The sequence below is a fragment of the Sander vitreus genome, chromosome 17 (genome assembly GCF_031162955.1).
Source record: "Sander vitreus isolate 19-12246 chromosome 17, sanVit1, whole genome shotgun sequence".
Classification (NCBI taxonomy): Eukaryota; Metazoa; Chordata; class Actinopteri; order Perciformes; family Percidae; genus Sander; species Sander vitreus.
In genome coordinates, this window is record NC_135871.1 from 31,487,638 (window position 1) to 31,505,878 (window position 18,241).

General features: G+C 43.2%; 1 protein-coding gene across 1 annotated transcript; it reads left to right on the forward strand.

Annotated features, from left to right (window-relative positions):
- The first annotated feature begins 2,567 nt into the window (after positions 1-2,567).
- Positions 2,568-17,605, forward strand: LOC144532535 (rho GTPase-activating protein 8-like). The gene is made up of 13 exons (XM_078273337.1): positions 2,568-2,677; positions 4,854-4,906; positions 6,699-6,842; positions 8,345-8,432; positions 8,905-9,036; positions 11,449-11,535; positions 11,608-11,706; positions 12,674-12,784; positions 12,867-12,940; positions 14,058-14,135; positions 15,800-15,928; positions 16,063-16,166; positions 16,903-17,605. Exons 2-13 carry the CDS (start codon positions 4,867-4,869, stop codon positions 17,098-17,100), a joined length of 1,284 nt encoding a protein of 427 aa, XP_078129463.1. The 5' UTR covers positions 2,568-2,677; positions 4,854-4,866; the 3' UTR covers positions 17,101-17,605.
- Positions 17,606-18,241: the final 636 nt, after the last annotated feature.

The window sequence follows — 18,241 nt, forward strand, 5'->3', positions numbered from 1 at the left end:
TGCAAAATGAAAAGCACGCAAACCACTGAAAACAAATGCAACAGAAAAACGCTGTCGGCCACCATGTGGCAAGGGCGTAACTTTGGGTTCAACATTGGGGAGGTTGAGATCTCTAGCCTGGCTCCGCCCTCCTACGTACTTACGCTCAGTTTTCATTTCCCTCCAGTATTACGTCTGGGTTCGTGGTATATTCTTGTGTTTTCTCCAGCCAAATTTTTGGCGGTCCAATCAGTGAACAGAGGGAGGGGCTGAGAACAATGACATTGAGGTCGTGTGCTAGTTTGAGTTGTAGTTCCATAACGGCGGCGGAGAAAGATGCGGGCGAAGCCATTCGGTCCGTTGTGGCAACGCTGCCGAATATCCAGAAGTTAAAGCCCGAGCAAGAACGATCTTTGCTGAGTTGTGTTGGTGGCCATGATGTTGTGGCCCTCCTCCCCACGGGGTTCGGGAACAGTTTGATTTTCCAGCTCGCTCCGTTAGTGGTGAAGGAGTTAGCTAAGGCTAACGCTAGCGATGCTAAGCCGACGTCACGACCAAACGTTAGCGATTGGTTATGGCAGATCCAGAGCGGCTCTGGGCAGATCCAATAGTTTTAAACTTCAACAGAGTACCCGCCTTCAAGGAAGTTAACACTTGTCAATGGAGAGTGGCCAGACTCTCTGGACCAATGAAATGGACCAGAGTCTGGTAGGACCATGCTAATGGACCAGAGTATGGTAGGACCAGGCTAATGGACCAGAGTCTGGTAGGACCAGGCTAGTGGACCAGAGTCTAGTAGGACCAGGCTAATGGACCAGAGTCTAGTAGGACCAGGCTAGTGTACCAGAGTCTGGTAGGACCAGACTAATGTACCAGAGTCTGGTAGGACCAGGCTAAAGGATCAGAGTCTGGTAGGACCAGGCTAATGGACCAGAGTCTGGTAGGACCAGGCTAATGGACCAGAGTCTGGCAGGACCAGGCTAGTGTACCAGAGTCTGGTAGGACCAGACTAATGTACCAGAGTCTGGTAGGACCAGGCTAAAGGATCAGAGTCTGGTAGGACCAGGCTAATGGACCAGAGTCTGGCAGGACCAGGCTAGTGTACCAGAGTCTGGTAGGACCAGACTAATGTACCAGAGTCTGGTAGGACCAGGCTAATGTACCAGAGTCTGGTAGGACCAGGCTAGTGTACCAGAGTCTGGTAGGACCAGGCTAATGTACCAGAGTCTGGTAGGACCAGGCTAAAGGATGAGAGTCTGGTAGGACCAGGCTAATGGACCAGAGTCTGGTAGGACCAGACTAATGTACCAGAGTCTGGCAGGACCAGGCTAGTGTACCAGAGTCTGGTAGGACCAGACTAATGTACCAGAGTCTGGTAGGACCAGGCTAAAGGATCAGAGTCTGGTAGGACCAGGCTAGTGTACTAGAGTCTGGTAGGACCAGGCTAGTGGACCAGAGTCTGGTAGGACCAGGCTAATGTACCAGAGTCTGGTAGGACCAGGCTAGTGTACCAGAGTCTGGTAGGACCAGGCTAATGTACCAGAGTCTGGTAGGACCAGGCTAATGTACCAGAGTCTGGTAGGACCAGAAAGACAGATTCAGCAACTGCACGGCCTATTTCTCTCTTAAAATGTTTTCAGAAACACGTTTTGGTGAACTATTTTCGTAAAATATGAGATCGTATTTTCAACAAGCTGCCATGATGGCCGTTTTGAAATTCGGGAGTAGCCAGACCCACATGACTCGTTCGTCCAATCAGCCAAAGACAATGATGGTACACTTCTACACAGCCATCATTGAGTCCATCCTCACATCCTCCATCACCATCTGGTACGCTGCTAGCACAGCCAAGGACAAGGGCAGACTGCAGCGTGTCATTCGGTCAGCTGAGAAGGTGATTGGCTGCAATCTGCCGCCGCTCCAGGACCTTTACGCCACCAGGACTCTGAAGCGTGCTGGAAAGATCGTGGCTGACCCCTCCCACCCCGGACACAAACTCTTTGAGACACTCCCCTCTGGCAGGAGGCTGAGGTCCATCAGGACCACAACCTCACGTCACAAGGACAGTTTTTTCCCCTCCGCCACTGGCCTTATCAACAAGGCCCTGTAGGAACGATCCGACAAGATTGGTCTGTTTTCGGCCGAGAAATTTGGGAAGCTTTGTGTGTGTTTGGCTTGGAAACATAGCCTTTTTTTTGGCTTTTTTTCCAAAGTTTATTTTTTATTTGCTTGTTTGTTTTTTTTGTCGTTTTTTTGAGTTTGTGCCCTTATCAAATCACAAAAGCCTGCGATTTTATTAAATAAGTATAATAGGTATAAATAAGATATTAAGTATATAAATATAAAAAAAGGTATATATCTCGCCCCTTGTTAAAAAGAAACTAACTTTTACTGTGAGTACATTTTAAATGAGCTACTTTTTACTTGATTTTTATAAAGGTAACTTCACTTGTACCTAAGTAAAAGTTCATCTAAGTAATAGTACTTTTACTTAAGTATCATTTTTTTTGTACTCTTTCTAACTCTGAGTACTTCTTATTGTGAAAAAATAAACAACTGATTTTTGTCATTCGGAGATCTGAACTGAGCATGCGCAGTGAGCCTTGCCAGACGGGCTGTTGTTTGAGGAAGTTTGTTTCGTTACTTTCTACCTGTTGCTGCGAAGGATTCCTTAATGTGAGCTTATCTACGGTAACAGGTGAGTGTTTGACCGTCTCGTGCTGCTTCATATCTTGTTATAAACCTTGTCAAGCATCACACGAGGCGTCTTACGGTTTAGAAATGACATATAACCGTCTGTTTCCCGCGTGTGTCGCAGGTGAACGAATCGGCGCAGGTGCTTTCAATGTCCTACAGTCTGTGTTGTTATTGTTAGCTAGTTGATGTTAAACTGCACCGTGTAACGTTATATTGTCTTTAAACTCTGTCTTCAGTTCGGTCAGTTCACTTCTGTTGTCTTTACCTATTAAAATATAGCCCTACTGTTTAAAAAAAGTCGCCAATTAGCGTTAATTATCATAAACTGAAGCACAGTGACTGAAGAAATACTCGGTTCCTTCATTGAAAGTGTAGAGCAGGGGTCTTCAATGTTTTTTAAACCAAGGACCCCTTAACTGAGAGTGAGATGGCGCAGGCACCCCTTACTATATATATATATATATATATATATATATATATATATATATATAGTAGAAAATAAAATGAAGTTGCATATTTAACTGGGCCTACAAAAACGTGTAGGGCGGCCTAAAGTCTGTACATATACCTTTTTTGTTTGTTTTTTGAACTTCACTTTATTCCAGAAATCATATTCAGATTATGACAAATGATATAAAGCATATACAGGTCATCATATACATAGGCTATACCTTTTTTGCACAGAATACTAAGCTATCAAAATAATAATTGTTGGCATGATTTTATAAATCATCTCTTAATGTTAACCATACATGTGGCACAGTGAATCCTCATTAACTGTATCTGTGGATGGCTATCTTAGTGACTACCAACCAAGACCAGTAAGCTATACAATAATTTGGAGACCCCCCCCCTGCAGTGACTCTGAGGACCCCCTGTTGAAGATCTCTGGTGTAGAGTACAAGTAGGCTACTCATGATGCAGAAAGCAGGGCTGTAGCCAAGACCACCTTTGTCAAGTCCAAGACCAGGTCGAGTCAGAGTCAAGACCGAGTCCAAGGCAGGAAAAAAAAGTCTTATGCATGACAGTATCAAGACAATCATTTGGGTTATTATTTGTTGATCTTAAAGCAAAAACAGTGTGACAACATTCCCCTTGATATCTAATCTAAAGGAAACAGAATGACATATGGTGATACCTCATAATAGCAGTGTTAGGACTGATACAAACACCAATCCACTACTATTACCACTGCTAGGTACTAGTACTGAGCATTTGAGCAACTAAATGACAATATAATGTAGCTTCACTCCAGATGTAATGTAGAAAAGAAGTGACCAGTAGTGTGTGATTGGTAATCAGGTGGCCAGTGTTTCACTTTCCCTCCAATATTATTCTAAACATAATAAAGACACCTGGACTCGGTCGAGACCAAAAGCCATATTTGGTAAGACCAGTGGCAGACACCGAGACAAGTCCAAGTCCAAATACCAGCGAGTCCGAGACGAGTCTGAGACCATAGAAAAACCGCCTCGAGTCCAAGATCGGACATGAGTACTACAGCCCTGGCAGAAAGTAACTTTTACTCAAGTACTGGGCTTTGAGGCACATTTTCTGTTGGTTAAATGTAGTGTCTTCAAAATGTGTGAGCCTATTTTACAAATCTTAATAATATAATTATTAATTAAAAATATTCTTTCAGACTAGTGGAAAGAAAACATTTATTTTGCTACACTTTGTCTGTTTGTGTCTGTAGATTAATCCTAAATTCACCAAAAGTTAGCGTTAGATAATGCCTACTTTGCATATTTGAAAAAAACCTATAAGAACACTTGTAATGCAAAAAAGGTTTCCTTTTTGTTTCCCTTCTCTCCTCTTGTTTCCTCGTTTCCTTTTTCCCTCTCTTGTTTCCTGTGTGTGTGTGTGTGTGTGTGTGTGTGTGTGCTTTTTACAATGTAGTGGAGTAAAAAGTACAATATTTCTCTCTGAAATGTAGCGGAGTAGAAGTAGAAAGTGGCATGAAAAGAAAAGACTACAAGTAAAGTACAAGTACCTCAACATTTGGACTGAAGTACAGTACTGGAGTACATGTACTTAGTTACATTCCACCTCTGGACTGAACTCTAGCGGTATTAATTTCCCTTTTCTTCCCCCTGACTGTCGCTAATCTCCGTTTGTGAAGCTAACAGATGATTGATTGATTGATTTATTCATTCATGTTTTTCCTTCATCAACAGACTTCTTTCCGAAATGAGCTCAACATCAGATCTGGAGCAGCTGGCAGAAATAGGTGAGTTAAATAAGTAATAATGATGATGAAAATGTATTTTCTATATACAGGTATATTTGGGGCAGCATGCAAACATAACTGACTCAGACACTACATGAAAAACCATTATATTAAGGGTTGATAACCTGTTTCCAGTCAAGATCCAGGGTACAAGCAGCTGAAATGGGTTTCCTCAGGAGGGTAGCTGGCGTCTCCCTTAGAGATAGGGTGAGAAGCTCAGTTATCCGTGAGGAGCTCGGAGTAGAGCCGCTGCTCCTTTGCGTCGAAAGGAGCCAGTTGAGGTGGTTCGGGCATCTGGTAAGGATGCCCCCTGGGCGCCTCCCTAGGGAGGTGTTCAAGGCACGTCCAGCTGGGAGGAGGCCTCGGGGGAGACCCAGGACTAGGTGGAGGGACGTCCAGCTGGGAGGAGGCCTCGGGGGAGACCCAGGACTAGGTGGAGGGATTATATCTCCAACCTGGCCTGGGAACGCCTCGGGATCCCCCAGTCGGAGCTGGTTAATGTGGCTCAGGAAAGGGAAGTTTGGGGTCCCCTGCTGGAGCTGCTACCCCCGCGACCCGATACCGGATAAGCGGACGAAAGATGGATGGAAGATGGATGGACCTGTTTCCAGTTAGATATGTTTTTCTATTTTTGCCTGGAGTTGGTTGGCAACCTGGTGTTCCATATTAGATTAGATTCAACTTCACTGTCATTGTGCAGAGTACAAGTACAAACGACAAAATGCAGTTTGCGTCCAACCAGAAGTGCAAATATTGCAACCCCTTTCGATATAATATTGTGATAACGACATTGAGTCGATATATCATGCACCCCTATTGGCAACCCGGTGTTCCATATCGTTTTATATCTATGGTCCCGCCGTTTCTGTACATTGACGGCATGTGGAGCTCTTAATCGTTTAGCATCTGTGAGACCAGCGGACAGAGGGTTAGGTCACAGCCGGTCTGTATCTTTGACCTTCTATTTCCGGGATTCACGGCGCTAAAGGATCGTAGCCCCACCGAGGGGACAATAGATTTATAGTTATCATTATAGTTATTGTTCTTGGTGTTGACGGTAGTCATTATATCCACATTACATGGATGTATTTGGTCAAAAATATTGTGATATTTCATTTTCAATATATGGCCCAGCTCTACCTTTGACACAAAAAGTACCCAATGAATTATTTTTGCATAATGTCCAGTTTGGCGCTAGTAGTGCTTTCATTTTATGCAGTATACGGGGGGTGACTTTGAACGGAAGAGTTTCTGCTGTTTCACAGTATCTCGGTTCATATTCTCTCCTCTTTCACTTTGAATGACGTTTCAGTGCAGAGAGTTTTTCTCCCCCCGCTGCCTCTCTGAACTAAATTGGGCCTTTTGTCAGGTCAGTCTGAGCACATCATTTCCTCTCTGTTATCAGCGTGTTTATGAAAAACTCCCCTCAGCGCTGCAGGATAAACATCCACAGCAGAGAATGGATCAGCGTGGCTGCTCTCCACCCCGGCCTCTGGCTAATCTGTGTTTACAGGAACAGTTAGAGCGAGCAGATAAGGTCATCATTTAGAAAATGGTAGGCGGCGTACAGCGGGGATTTGTCTCCTTTCCTCCAGAGTCATAATGTTTTTGAATTCTCCGTTAAAAACGTGATATTTTACCAAAACTACTCTACATATTAGACACAATTCCTAAGACATTTGTTCTTCATTCTTGCGTCTAAAGCCTTCTGAATGTGATAAACGGAAGCCAAATTTCACCAAGAAATGTTGTTGTCTGAGGTGGATTCTTTTCCCTTTTTAATTTGTTCCAGAATTGGAGGAGGAGGAAGAGGAGGATGAGGAGGATCAGACGTGTGTCACAGACGCTCCATCACTTCCTCCCAGCAGCACCCTCGGCCCTGACTCTTCTCACCCGTATTATGACGTGGCTCGACACGGCATCATCCAGGTCTCCGGTCAGTGTTTGAAGAAGAAGTCAGACTTAAACGCTGTACTCTACCAGACAAAGGCAGACAGACACAGTTAGAGACTTGCTGGTGAAGATAGTGGAGCATTTAGCAGCTCATAAAGAGACAGGTATTCCCCTCGGGGGGTCGTTGGAGACCAGGGGTTGATGCATAGACTGTAGAAGTGAAACCCCATGGCCACAGTCAGCCCAACATAGCAACAGATGTGGCTGGCAACCAGGGCTGCACGATATGAGTAAATGATCTAATTGCGATTATTTTTGAACTGATTGCGATTGCAATATGATTCCCGATATTGGAGGACAGGATCATTTTGTATTATTATTCTCATTTTTATTGAAAACATTTTAAATAAAAAAAAATGTAAATGATTATAGTGTGATTTTGGCGAGGATCTGTACCAAACAAAGATGTTTTCTGTAGTAAAGATGTCGGCTCCGATACTGCCTAAAACGCTGGTATCAGTATCGGGAAGTACTGGAGTTAATACACCGATCAGATACCACGTAATAAAGCCCTAAAGATAATCTACGTTAAAGTAGTTTTTATGTTCTTTCTCCGTTATAACTGACTGTCAAACTGGAGAATAACAGAAAGTTCTGGGCGTTCATCACAATAATATCACATCTATACAGAGATAGTAGTATACAGCTGTTATACATCATATCATCTATACAGAGATAGTAGTATACAGCTGTTATACATCATATCATCTATACAGGGATAGTAGTATACAGCTGTTATACATCATATCATCTATACAGGGATAGTAGTATACAGCTGTTATACATCATATCATCTATACAGAGATAGTAGTATACAGCTGTTATACATCATATCATCTATACAGAGATAGTAGTATATCAAAATCTAAGACGATATCTAGCCTCATATCCCGATATTGATATAATATCGATATATCGCCCAGCCCTAACCACAATACTTCATCCAGAATGATTTGACACATATTTTGCGTTTAACAAATATTGCGCCCTCCCTTGCGATTTGGATATTGCACTAGTCCATATCGGGATCCCCCAGTCGGAGCTGGTTAATGTGGGGGAAAGGGAAGTTTGGGGTCCCCTGCTGGAGCTGCTGCACCCGTGACCCGACCCCTGAAAAGCGGCCGAAGATGGATGGATGGACTCGTCCATATTGCGATTAATTGGGCAGCCCTGCTGGCAACATGAGGGGTTTTTTTACACTAAAACGGGTGCGTTGAACACCCTTCTGTGTGTGATTGGGTATCACCTGTGACACACCCACCAAAACAAGAGAAAACAGAACTCAAAGCCCTGTAAACTTGGGTGAAGATTTGTGCCGTAATGTTGTCAATTTTTAAATGGTATCCAAAGAAGTATTATTAAAAAACTGGTATCGAAGTCCCAGCATTGGTATCTGTACCCGCATGAAAAATGTCTGACCAATACACAGCCATGCTAATCAGCACGTCAAACCCAGAAACCTCTAAAACTGTGCTTCCTCTGCAGGTGATGACAGGTACGGCAGGAAGCTGATCATCTTCAGCAGCTGCTGTTTGCCGCCGTCACACCAGCTGAACCACCGCCGCCTGCTGGAGTACGTCCACAGTAAAGCTCTATTCACTTATTTTATTTGTATTTTTTTGAGTATATGAAATGTGTTTTTTCCTCGTTCATGTTCCTCTGTCTCTGTGTTGGCGTTCTAACCTCTGGTGGATTTGTGAGGACTATGGTTAACTGCTCCTCAGATCTCTGCAGGGTAAATCCAGACAGCTAGCTAGACTATCTGTCCAATCTGAGCTTTCTGTTGCACGACTAAAACTACTTTTAAACGTACACATTTTTTCTTTTTTTCTTTAAAGGACCACGCCGACTTATTGGGACTGTGTCTTATTCCCCGTATCCCCCCGAGTTAGATAAGTCCAGACATACCCTTCTCATCTCCGTGCGTGTTGTAACTGAGGAATGCTGTGTGGACTAGCCAGACCCTCCTCCGCAGCGCTGTGGAGGAAGGTCTTGCAATGTGAGACTATTCAGTTGTTAGTTGACACTTTATTTTCCCTCTGCAGGTATCTGAAGTTCACGTTGGACCAGTATGTGGAGATGGACTACATACTGGTTTACTTCCATTACGGTCTGAGGAGCAGCAACAAGCCGTCTGTGAAATGGTTACGAGAAGCGTACAGCGAGTTCGACAGGAAGTACGTCGCCTCCACTTCAGTCCAGACACACCGGTTGTGGCGAGAAGGGATACAGCTACGGCTGGAGGCTACGCAAAATTGCGCAATATATGATCTTATATAATTGTATTACTTTCACCCAGTTGGAAACAAAAGAACACATCCCACACTCTGCTCTAGTATCACCATTTATTTGACTTTCACCTGACTACAGGAGACATGAGCTCAGACTGCTGAACACACCTGACTACAGGAGACATCAGCTCAGACTGCTGGACACACCTGACCACAGGATACATCAGCTCAGACTGCTGAACACACCTGACTACAGGAGACATCAGCTCAGACTGCTGAACACACCTGACTACAGGAAACATCAGCTCAGACTGCTGAACACACCTGACTACAGGAGACATCAGCTCAGACTGCTGAACACACCTGACTACAGGAGACATCAGCTCAGACTGCTGAACACACCTGACTACAGGAGACATCAGCTCAGACTGCTGGACACACCTGACCACAGGATACATCAGCTCAGACTGCTGAACACACCTGACTACAGGAGACATCAGCTCAGACTGCTGAACACACCTGACTACAGGAAACATCAGCTCAGACTGCTGGACACACCTGACCACAGGATACATCAGCTCAGACTGCTGAACACACCTGACTACAGGAGACATCAGCTCAGACCGCTGGACACACCTGACTACAGGAAACATCAGCTCAGACTGCTGAACACACCTGACTACAGGAGACATCAGCTCAGACTGCTGAACACACCTGACTACAGGAGACATCAGCTCAGACTGCTGGACACACCTGACCACAGGATACATCAGCTCAGACTGCTGAACACACCTGACTACAGGAGACATCAGCTCAGACTGCTGAACACACCTGACTACAGGAGACACCAGCTCAGACTGCTGAACACACCTGACTACAGGAGACATCAGCTCAGACTGCTGAACACACCTGACCACAGGATACATCAGCTCAGACTGCTGAACACACCTGACTACAGGAGACATCAGCTCAGACTTGCGGAGTACATATAGTATGGTGCGGTTCGAGTAAAACGCCCTAAAACAACAAATGCAACCAGGCTTAAATACATGTAGCCCCTCCCATTATGTGTCCCGGGCTGTGGCAAAATGGACAATCACACTTAACACAGCATTTGACATTATTATCAGGTTATCAACATCGCAATACTACATACCCCAATTTCATATCCATTTCAGGAATAAACAGGGACTCTAAAAATGTTTTAACTTGTTGCCACTTACCCTTTAACAATACTTGATTTCATGTTTCCATGTGTGCAATACATCTTTAGATAAATATCCATTTCAATGACAATACGTTTACCCAGGAAACGCGTGTTCGTTTCTCGGGAGTGTTTAACTGTCGTCGCTGTAGCTGTATCCCTTCTAGTCTCAACCAGACACGAGAGGGTTACTATCTTTTCAGTTTAGTTTTTACTAGTTTTCAGTTTTAGTAGTTTTAGGTTTTTTTTATTAGAATATGTGGGGTACTTTTCAGAGAAACTTTAAGAAGTTCAGCATAGGTATTAACAATACAAACACAACACATGTCCTGTATGTTTTTATATCCGTTACATAATATTGTTTCAGTTAGTTTTCATTTTTCCTTAAGTCTAGTTTTTATGTTTCAGTTAACGAAATGGTTTTTAAGCTAGTTTTACTTTTTAGTTTAGTTGGGGGGTTTTGCGGTGTCTAACATGTCAAAATCAAAATTTTAGGCCTTAAAAAGTCTTAAAGTGCTCATATTATGCTCATTTTAAGGTTCATAATTGTATTTAGAGGTTATATCAGAATAGGTTTACATGGTTTATTTTTTTAAAAACACCATATTTTTGTTGTACTGCTCATTGCTGCAGCTCCTCTTTTCACCCTGTGTTCAGGTCTCTGTTTTAGCTACAGAGTGAGACCTCTCACTGCTGGAACATCTTTGTTGGGAGTCGCACATGCTCAGTACCTAGGTAAGACTACTAGCCAGTCAGAAGCAGAGTATGAGGGCGTGTCCTGACAGTAGCTAGGTAAGGACTACTAGCCAGTCAGAAGGAGAGTATGAGGGCGTGCCATATATATATATATATATATATATATATATATATATATATATATATATATATATATATATATATATATAGAATGCAGCACGAGGCTGGGGGGTGTGGGGGTGTAAAATGTGTCACCTTTTTCAGCCCTTCTGAGTTTGCAGGTATGAAATATAATCCGCAGTATATGTACAGATCATTATCACTCTGTCGCTTTGATGCAATTCTAATAATTGTATTTACTTTGCAAGTACTTTTGTGACTCTGCATTTCGTTGTACTTTTATGTTGTGATGTAGTTCTTACATTTAATTCATAAAGGTGCGTGTGTGCTTCCTACAGATACAAGAAGAACCTGAAAACTCTGTACGTCGTTCATCCGACAAACTTCATCAGAATCGTGTGGAACATTTTCAAACCTCTGATCAGGTAAAAACTCGTCCGACTCGCCAGCTGGAAGTCAAACTGTCTTCAGTCTCGTTAAAGTTTCTTCTTCTTCAGTCACAAGTTTGGAAAGAAGCTGACGTACGTGAACTACCTGAGTGAACTCGGCGAACACCTGAACTACGAGCAGCTCATCATCCCTCCCGATGTTCTCAGGTAACAAACCTGCAACAGATCATTTAACATCAGTCAGTGTTAAGATTCTGCTTTGATATCCAGATCAATCAGTAAACCTGCTTATAAAAACAATCTCCTCCTCGCCTTCATATAAGTATTTTTGTCACCTTTTTGTTGTCTTTTGTCACCTTTTTTGTTGCCTTTTTTAGACGGTCGGAAAGCGGCTATAGACACAACTGGTCCTTTTTATCATCATCTTGAGGGCGCGTTCCTCGGCAGGGTTTGGCAGCGGCGGGAGTGTCACTTTGTTTTGACTTTTGTGTGACTTGCTGTGTAGACTTTATAGTTCACAGTTACCGTTTTCCATTTCCGAGTGCACTTGAACGGGAAGACTTGCGTTTTGAACGGGAAGACTTGCGCTTTTTGAACGGGAAGACTTGCGTTTTTGAACGGGAAGACTTGCGTTTTTGAACGGGAAGACTTGCGTTTTGAACTGGAAGACTTGCGTTTTTGAACTGGAAGACTTGCGTTTTGAACTGGAAGACTTGCGTTTTGAACTGGAAGACTTACGCTTTTGAACAGGAAGACTTGCGTTTTGAACAGGAAGACTTGCGTTTTGAACTGGAAGACTTGCGTTTTGAACTGGAAGACTTGCGTTTTGAACTGGAAGACTTGCGTTTTCGCCAGACTGCCTGAGACTGTGTGAAGTAGCCTTAGTCTTGTATAGCTCTGTTGCAGAACTCGCCACCTCGGCCGCCATTATTGAAAGTTTTGGAACTTTTGGTGGCTCCGCCCCTTCCGCTGCGAAGCCAAGATGGTGACCGTTGAAGGTGGAAAGTTTCCATCGTTCCACACCCAACATTTTGACCGTTATGATTGCACCATCCGAGTACTTGTAGTGCACTGCATTTGACCACACTTCGACAATGTGTACTCAAATAGCTAGTGTAAGTACACAAGTGCGAGATTTGAGACACACCATTAGTGAATTTACGGTCTCTTTCAGACACGATGAAAAGCTACAAGCAGCTCAGAAAGGCGAACCCCCTCCCTCGGTGAAGACCCCGCCGGCTCGACCGCCCCTGCCCACGCAGCAGTTTGGAGTCAGTCTGCAGTAGTGAGTGACTTAAATAAACTATGCATCATTTAAACAGTCGGTGCTTCTTTCAGTCGATCAATTAAACCTGTTTTTTTGACAGCATTCGAGAGAAGAACAGGGAGGCGATGATCCCGCCTGTGATCACTCAGACTGTGACTTATCTGAAGGAGAAAGGTGAGTGATGATGACCTAATAATGAAAGCAGACCCAAAGTAAATCTGCGGATTTTTTCCTTATGTTTTCAGCAGTAATTCAGAAAGAAAATGTGGGGAATTTAGCGGACTGTGTTTCTGCTTGAAGGGGAGATGTGTTAACGTTAGTCATGTTTTCAAATCTCTAGTTGTCTTTTAAGCACAGACTTAATGTATTGCCCTATTGAATCTGTCTTATAGTGGTTAAAAAATAAAGTTGCAAAAATTCCCCCAATTCTCCAAGAAAACACAGAAGAATGTTTCCTTATTGTAGCAAAGGTAAAGAAATATGTGTGAAACGCAGATTATTTGAAGTCACGAGTCATTAGCTGGAACTGGAACTTGATTTCTGGCATTTTGTGGACTACATTGTTAAAGGAGCGCTATGCAGTTTTGGCCATTTCTTCGCAGTTTTCTCTCTTTTTGCTGACAGGTTTCTCTATAGAGCTCCCCCTACAGGTTTCTCTATAGAGCTCCCCCTACAGGTTTCTCTATAGAGCTCCCCCTACAGGTTTCTCTATAGAGCTCCCCCCCTACAGGTTTCTCTATAGAGCCCCCCCCTACAGGTTTCTCTATAGAGCCCCCCCTACAGGTTTCTCTACAGAGCCCCCCCCCCTACAGGTTTCTCTATAGAGCCTCCCCACAGGGTTTCTCTATAGAGCCCCCTCACAGGTTTCTCTATAGAGCCCCGCTACAGGTTTCTCTATAGAGCCCCCCACAGCTCCTATGTTTACTCGTGTCCGACTCCTCTCGGTCAGTCTGCCGTTTCCTCTTCCTCTGTTCCTCTGACAATGTTTTCGACGACCACCATTCAACTCGAAAGAAGTCATATAACCATTCCAATGACTCCAAAGCTGTTCAGTTAAGGTAAATTAAACAAAAAAAAAAAAACCTGCATAGTTCCCCTTTAATAACACATAAAGCATGATTGATGGTTTGATTGCATGTATTATTCAGAGGAACAGCCTGTCTCACCTGCAGTGAATACATCTGTTACTAACACTGTAACACTGTGTGACTTTGGGCTTTCTCAGAAACGTGAAATCCAGTCGCCCACTCTGTAAATGTTGTGTTAAGATGTGTCCGTGTGTCTGTTTGAGGTCTGATGACCGAGGGGATCTTCAGACGTTCGGCTCGAGTTCAGCTCATCAAGGACGTTCAGAAACTCTATAACCTGGGTGAGTGGGGTCTCCCTCTCTGAGTGGCAGGGGCCTTTTATCTCTCCGTAACAGGAAGGGAAGATCAATATATGTGTGTGCTGCAGATAGCATCGACTTTGTTAGACTTCCGACAGAGGGAGTAGGGTTGGCTACCGAATTCAGTACTTTTTAGGCATTGACTGAACTGCCATCTTAGTATCGAAAAATGCCTCGTCATTCAATACCCAACTTCACTACCTAAGGAGTAAATCTCATCAGCGTCAGTGAGCCAATCGGCACGCAGCATGCTTTGACCAAGATTTAATAGTTTGTTGTTGGCTGTGTAGCGTTACACGTCACACAGAGACGGAGCTTAAAAATAAATAGATTTGTGCCTTAATGTGTAATGCTATTTCTTTTTGTTAAAAATGATTTTCTAAAATAGAGTAGCTGAGGCTGACGTTAAACTCTCTGGCGATTTCCAAGGCTCGAGTGATGGGCATTTTTTTAGGCGGTGTTTTTGGGCTTGCCATTCTGTGACACCATGTTTCTTTTATTTATTTATTTATTTAACCTTTATTTAACCAGGTAGGCCGCTGAGAACAGGTTCTCATTTGCAACGGCGACCTGGCCAAGAAAAGCGTAGGCATGCAAGACAACAAATAGTTTCACATTCAATACAGTACACACAGAATACAGTATGCTACATAACGTGCAGAATAAGTGGGCAATTACAAATGCCGGCACGTAGTGAGGTGCAAGTAAGTCGATGGATGTGCAATATACATGAACAGATTCTATATCACTATTTCTTGGCTGAAATAAATGAATTAGTAAAGTAAAAGTATTTTTATTTGGCCATCTTTGAGCCCCTCTTCTTGAATAGCCTATATTAGGCCTGTAACTGACTGCTAAAATAATTTAACGTACAGTTGCAGGTCTAGAGGGGAGCCAGGGGTGGCATCCTCTACCCCCCCCCCTCCCGAAATATGATTGGGCCCCCATGATGCCCCTCCAATCCATTGGGCTATAGCGCTGACGGTCAGACAATGTTTGATTTCCATTGGATCAGAGTAATGTCACTTCACTGTCTGTTCTGCCAATCGCTGCCTTTCCATTTGGTGAATGGATATATACTTTAAACACACATTGTACGGCAACTGTGTACTTTGTTGAAATTTTGAGGCTAGTTTAGAAGTTGCCGCAGCGTTGCCTTGAAGTCGACGTTGGGGGCTTAAAACGCCATCGAGCGTTGAAGTTTGAGGCAAAAAAAGTCAATAAAGTTTGGTGTTTTTAGCCCCCAATGTCGTCTTCCAGGCAGCGCTGGAATGGACCTACAACGAAGTTGGTTCACTGCTGGCTACAAGTTAGCAATCAAACACAACAAAGGCTGTCACTTGAACGGCATTTTGAGCTAACGTTAGCAATCAAACTATCATAGATAGCTAAAACGTTTTTGAAATGATTTCCATCTTCTGTTATTGTATGTAAAGAAAAAAGTTTATTATTTTATGGATTTCACAAATTTCAGTATGACACGTTATGCCGTAAACCGTTTAAATCTGAGCATGCGCGACTCACATCGGGCAGTGACAATGGTTAAGGTTAGTGTTAGGTGCCTTGAAGTAGACGTTGGGGGCTTAAAACACCATCGAGCGTCAAAGTTTGAGGCAATAAAGTGTCTTTGTATTATTTGTATTCAGGTAAAGCGGTAAACTTTGATGAGTTTGGAGACGTCCACGTTCCTGCTGTGATCCTGAAGACGTTTCTCCGAGAACTGCCTGAACCTCTGCTCACATTCAGAGTCTACAACCAGGTCCAGGACTTCCTCAGTGAGTAAAAGCTTTCACATAAAACACATTTATTTGATTGATTTCTGCAAACGAGCCAGAAAACCAAACTGTCTCCGCGGCACAGAAGAGTGTTTGTTGATGTCTGAACTCTGTTGTTGTGTGTTTCCTGTCAGATGTGGAGAGCAGTCTGAGGATCACCAGGTGTAAACAGGTGGTTGAAAGTCTTCCCGAACATAATTTCATCGTAGCAAAGTACCTGCTGAGTTTCCTCCACATGGTACGTCTGATTTATAGTAATGTGATCACATTTCATATTTAATGTCCTAATTGTGTTCAGTTTTATTTATAGTATCAAATCATAACAGGAGTTATCTCAGGACACTGTACAGATAGAGTAGGTCTAGACCACACTCTATAATTTACAAAGACCCAACAATTCCAGTGATTTCCCCCAAAGAGCATACATAAATGCAACAGTGGCGAGATTGTTTAGCGTGTTTATCAACGCCGTTTGGCCTCCATTGACTTACATTACGTGTGTATTATCGCCGTAGCGAGTACTATGAAAGGACGGCGGTCTGCTGATGGGTAAAACACAGGACTTTCACCCAGGAGAGCCGGGACCAGCGTGCGGCATTCATCAACCGTTTTTTAATTTCTTTAAGCTTTCCCCAATGTTCTTTTCCTAAACCCAACCGTTTATTGTTTTCCTAAGCGTGTGACGTTGGTCACCGTCGTGTTTTTGTCGTTTTTTTTAGTGTTACTAAAGCCTTTCCCAATGTTCTTTCCCTAAACCTAACCTTTTTTTTTTTTTTACACGCGTGTGACGTTCTCGCGATAGCACGCCACGTGGTGTGTATGTTTTAGATCCGCTGTATACAGCGTAGACATACACGTGGATAGCTCAAAATGCGTACAGATGACACACCATTTGGCTTTAAGAAAGTGGCGTGTATGTTTATGCAAAGTCCTGATGCCATGTAGCATTAAACCCTGTGTTTTCCTGCCTTCAGGTGTCTCAGCAGAGCATCGTGAACAAGATGAGTGCGTCTAACCTGGCCTGCGTGTTCGGGGTGAACCTGGTTTGGCCTCGGCACGGTTCCATCTCTCTGAGCGCTCTGACGCCCATCAACATCTTCACTGACATCCTCATCGAACATTTCCACACCGTGTTCGGCTCCCGCTGCCCACCTGCGCAGCTAATGCCCTAAAGCCTGCAGATCAACGCCAAGCCTGTCTCCAGATGGCACTCATCCCCCCACTCATGTGATACAACACTCTGGCCCAAAATGAAATACCTCGACAACTAAAGACATGAAATTAGTGACTGTTTATTGTCTCCAGAGGATGATTCCTAAGGACTCTGACGTTTCCTCTGACGCCGCCCATCTGGACATTTCTACACGAAAAAACAAAAGAAATCTAGGAGTCTGATTTCCACAAAACTGACAAACATTCCTGCTCCCCAGAGGATGAACCTTCATGTTGTATGCACATGTTTGGCAGTTTTCCTCTAGCGCTACTCAACTTTATACACAAGATATTGGAGCTTTTGACACTACAATATCTACAACAACAGTTTACTTAACACATTGTTTTGCCTTCTACATACTTGTTACCTGAAGTTTTCGTTATATCTATGTATTTGTATATGTTTTGTACCATGAGTTTACCTGGTGATCACATTGTGTAATAAACTAATCCAAGTCAGGACAACTGAGGGTCATCAAGTTCTTCTTTTATTCATCCAAAGACTTTTTAAAACATTTTCCGACATAATATACTAAGACTTTTTATGACCTTTTTTTTTTACTTTTTTCGACATACTACACTGACTTTTATTGGACATACTATACTATGACTTTTTGGACATACTATACTATGACTTTTTTTGACTTTTTGGACATACTATACTATGACTTTTTTTGACATACTATACTGTGACCTCGTTCATGGCAAATTGCAACACAAATAAGTGAATTAAACCATAAACAACAAAAGTTGTCATTGTAATCTGGCATAGTAGGGAAGAGCAGTTATCCAGCATGATGCCCTGTGTTTAATGTTTGTAGGGAAACACCAACACCTGTCCACAAGATGCTTTTGTTTTTAAAAGTCAAAATAGAAAAAAGAGAAGAAAGTACACCCACAGAAATACATACAGAAAATACAGTTGTGTCTACCGTGATATAAGGTGTAAGAACAATGTTGAAGCCATGATGTAATACCTCTATTAAAACCATTTAAAAAGTGTGTTCACCTCACTGCCGTTAGCCACCTGTCTCAGATATGGAAGAAGGACGTAGAAACAGTAGGGTCATGGGAACAGCAGAAGCAGAGAGGGTCTTCACA

Excerpts from the sequence above, each read along its gene's own strand:
- LOC144532535 (XM_078273337.1), top strand. The coding sequence starts at position 4,867 with ATGAGCTCAACATCAGATCTGGAGCAGCTGGCAGAAATAG. Across the intron at positions 11,536-11,607 it reads ATTTTCAAACCTCTGATCAG|TCACAAGTTTGGAAAGAAGC; the intron begins GTAAAAACTCGT and ends CTTCTTCTTCAG. Across the intron at positions 11,707-12,673 it reads ATCCCTCCCGATGTTCTCAG|ACACGATGAAAAGCTACAAG; the intron begins GTAACAAACCTG and ends GGTCTCTTTCAG.